At 50.2% G+C, this 2,392-nt stretch overlaps 1 protein-coding gene across 1 annotated transcript in view; it reads right to left on the reverse strand.

Annotated features, from left to right (window-relative positions):
• The window catches only part of GFI1B (growth factor independent 1B transcription repressor), a 17,028-nt gene that overhangs the window by 6,452 nt on the left and 8,184 nt on the right, over nt 1-2,392 (reverse strand). Inside the window, exon 4 of the mRNA XM_015413981.1 lies at nt 1,491-1,628. Coding sequence (XP_015269467.1) covers nt 1,491-1,628 — 138 coding nt within the window. The remainder of the gene's footprint in view (nt 1-1,490; nt 1,629-2,392) is intronic.

Here is a 2,392-nt window from a genome sequence, read left to right on the forward strand (position 1 = left end):
GGGGGGGGACTCTGTGGCGTCACATCCCTGCTGAAGCCCCTCCCCTCTCCAAACCCCGCCCTCCCCAGGCTCCACCCCCCCAAATCTCCAGGTATTCCCCAACCCAGAGCTCAGCTGGCAACCCTATCTCCATTTACAGGATACCCATTGTATTTCACCTCGCAGGGTTGTTGTGAGGATAAAACAGAGGAGAATGATGCAAGCTGCTCTGGGTCCCCATTGGGGAGAAAGGGTACACACAGAGTGAGTAAGTAAGTAAAATAGTGGGTTCCATGGACGAACAGACCACAAGCCTAGTGATCAGTTCTACTTTATTAGTGATTTCAGCCAGCACAAGACAAGACTCCAGAGCCTCAGCTCTGTTAACTAGCATGCAGTTGCCACACCCAAACACACCCCATTCCCAGTGATAGGCTATTTACATGGCATTACTACTAGACTGGTTACTTTCAGAATCCTGGCAGGCTATTGTTCTTATGCTCCAAGCTCAGCCAGTCTCTAGGGTGATTCAATCAGGAATTATTCGATCCCAGTAGGAGGAGGAGGAGGAGGAGGAGATTGGATTTATACCCCGCCTTCACTACCCAAAGGTGTCTCAGAGCAGCTTATAAACTCCTTTCCCTTCCCCTCCCCACAACAGACACCCTGTGAGGTAGGTGGGGCTGAGAGAGCTCTGGCAGAAACTGCTCTTTTTCAAGGACCGCTCTTATCAGAACTACAGCTTGCCCAAGGTCATCCAGCCAGGTGCAAGCGGAGGAGTGGGGAATCAAACCCAACCCGGTTCCCCCAGATTAGAGTCTGTGCACTTAACCACTACACCAAACTGGCTCACAGTACATAATATTTTGTAATCTCTGAATGTTCTCGTTTCCATTTTTATAGGATGTCTCAGCTATTGTATGGTTTGGTTTTCCTTGACTACATCCTATTTGTTCATTTGGCAACTGTGCCTTTGTAAATTTTGTGACTTCATTACAGTTTTATCTTTGACTGTAGTGTTGTACTCTTTTCAACAGAGTTACTATCTGTGAATTTTCATTGGTGGTGGAACATTTACACTTTTACTGTATATGATTCTTTTTCTAGTAGGGCCCGGGGGGAGCCTTTGAGGTGCAGCCCACTTTTTGAGTTTAGTGTTTCTTGTTTCAGTAACCCTATCTCCGAAGCAGCCATTTTCTCCAGGAGAAATGACCTCTGTCGTCTGGAGAAAAGTTTTGATTCCAGGAGATCACCAGGCCTCACCTGAAGGTTGGCAACCCGAATTCCTGAATTACTCCTCCAAGGAGGGAGGGCAGAAGGAATGGTGTCCGTGACAGGAACTGCCAGACCATCCTTTTGAGGACCACGGGCTGGGATCTTAGCTCTCACAGTGGCCCCCCAAGACAACTGCCCAAGGGGACAAGAGATTTTAAAAGCGGTGCCTGGTAGAAATGCCCATCGGGACCAGTTTGACCCACCAAGGCCCGTGGCCTCCCTGCCGCTCAGCCCACCTGCGAGTGGATGTTGGCGTGCTGCTCCAAGCTCACCGCGTGCCCAAACGTTTTGCCGCAAACCTCACAAGCGAAAGGCCGCGTGCCGCTGTGCGATCTTCGGACGTGGACCTCCAGACCGTGAGGGGTGGAAAAGATCTGTTTTTTAAAAAAACACACAACACACACACACACAACCAGATGACAGTGGCCGCTTTCCGAAAGGTGGCACCTCCACTTCCACGTTCCATGCTCATCTGGAAACCAGACTTCCCAGGAAGCAAGTCCACTGGGCGTTGGACTAGCGGAGTTGATTTTTAACATACCCTCCAAAATTTCACAGATGATAATAGGGCCACATTTAGACTACTCCCTTCCTACTGCCAACTCTTGGGGAGGGTTACAGTAACTCATTTGCATATTAAGTGACACACCCCTAACGTAGCCAATCCTCCAAGAGCTTACAGTAGCTCCTGTAAGAAGAGCTCTGTAAGCTCTTGGAGGATTGGCTACATTAGGGGGTGTGGCCTAATATGCAAAGGAGTTCCTACTACAAAAAGAGCCCTGGGTTACCATTACAGGGTTGCCAGCCTCAAGGTGAGGGCTGGAGTTCCCCCAGAATTACAGCCCATCTCCAAAACACAGAGATCAGTTTCCCTTGAGAAAATGGTGGGCTGTATGGTATACCATAAACAGTAGGTGAAATCTCTCCCCAGATTTCCCCCTCCATAGGCCCCACCCCCAAATCTCCAAGAATATCCTTGCCTGACATTGGCAATTCTTCCAGATGGGGCTTTACAGGGGTCATTTCCTGCAGGAGCGCACAGGAGCGGAGCTCCGGCAGTAAAGAGCCCAGGGGGCAGGCACATTGAACAAGCCCCACCCCCTGCTCCCAGCAGCCCTCAGGCAGAGCAAGAAGCAGC

The sequence above is a fragment of the Gekko japonicus genome, unplaced genomic scaffold (assembly GCF_001447785.1).
Source record: "Gekko japonicus isolate JY-2015 unplaced genomic scaffold, Gekko_japonicus_V1.1 scaffold2029, whole genome shotgun sequence".
NCBI classification, from domain to species: domain Eukaryota; kingdom Metazoa; phylum Chordata; class Lepidosauria; order Squamata; family Gekkonidae; genus Gekko; species Gekko japonicus.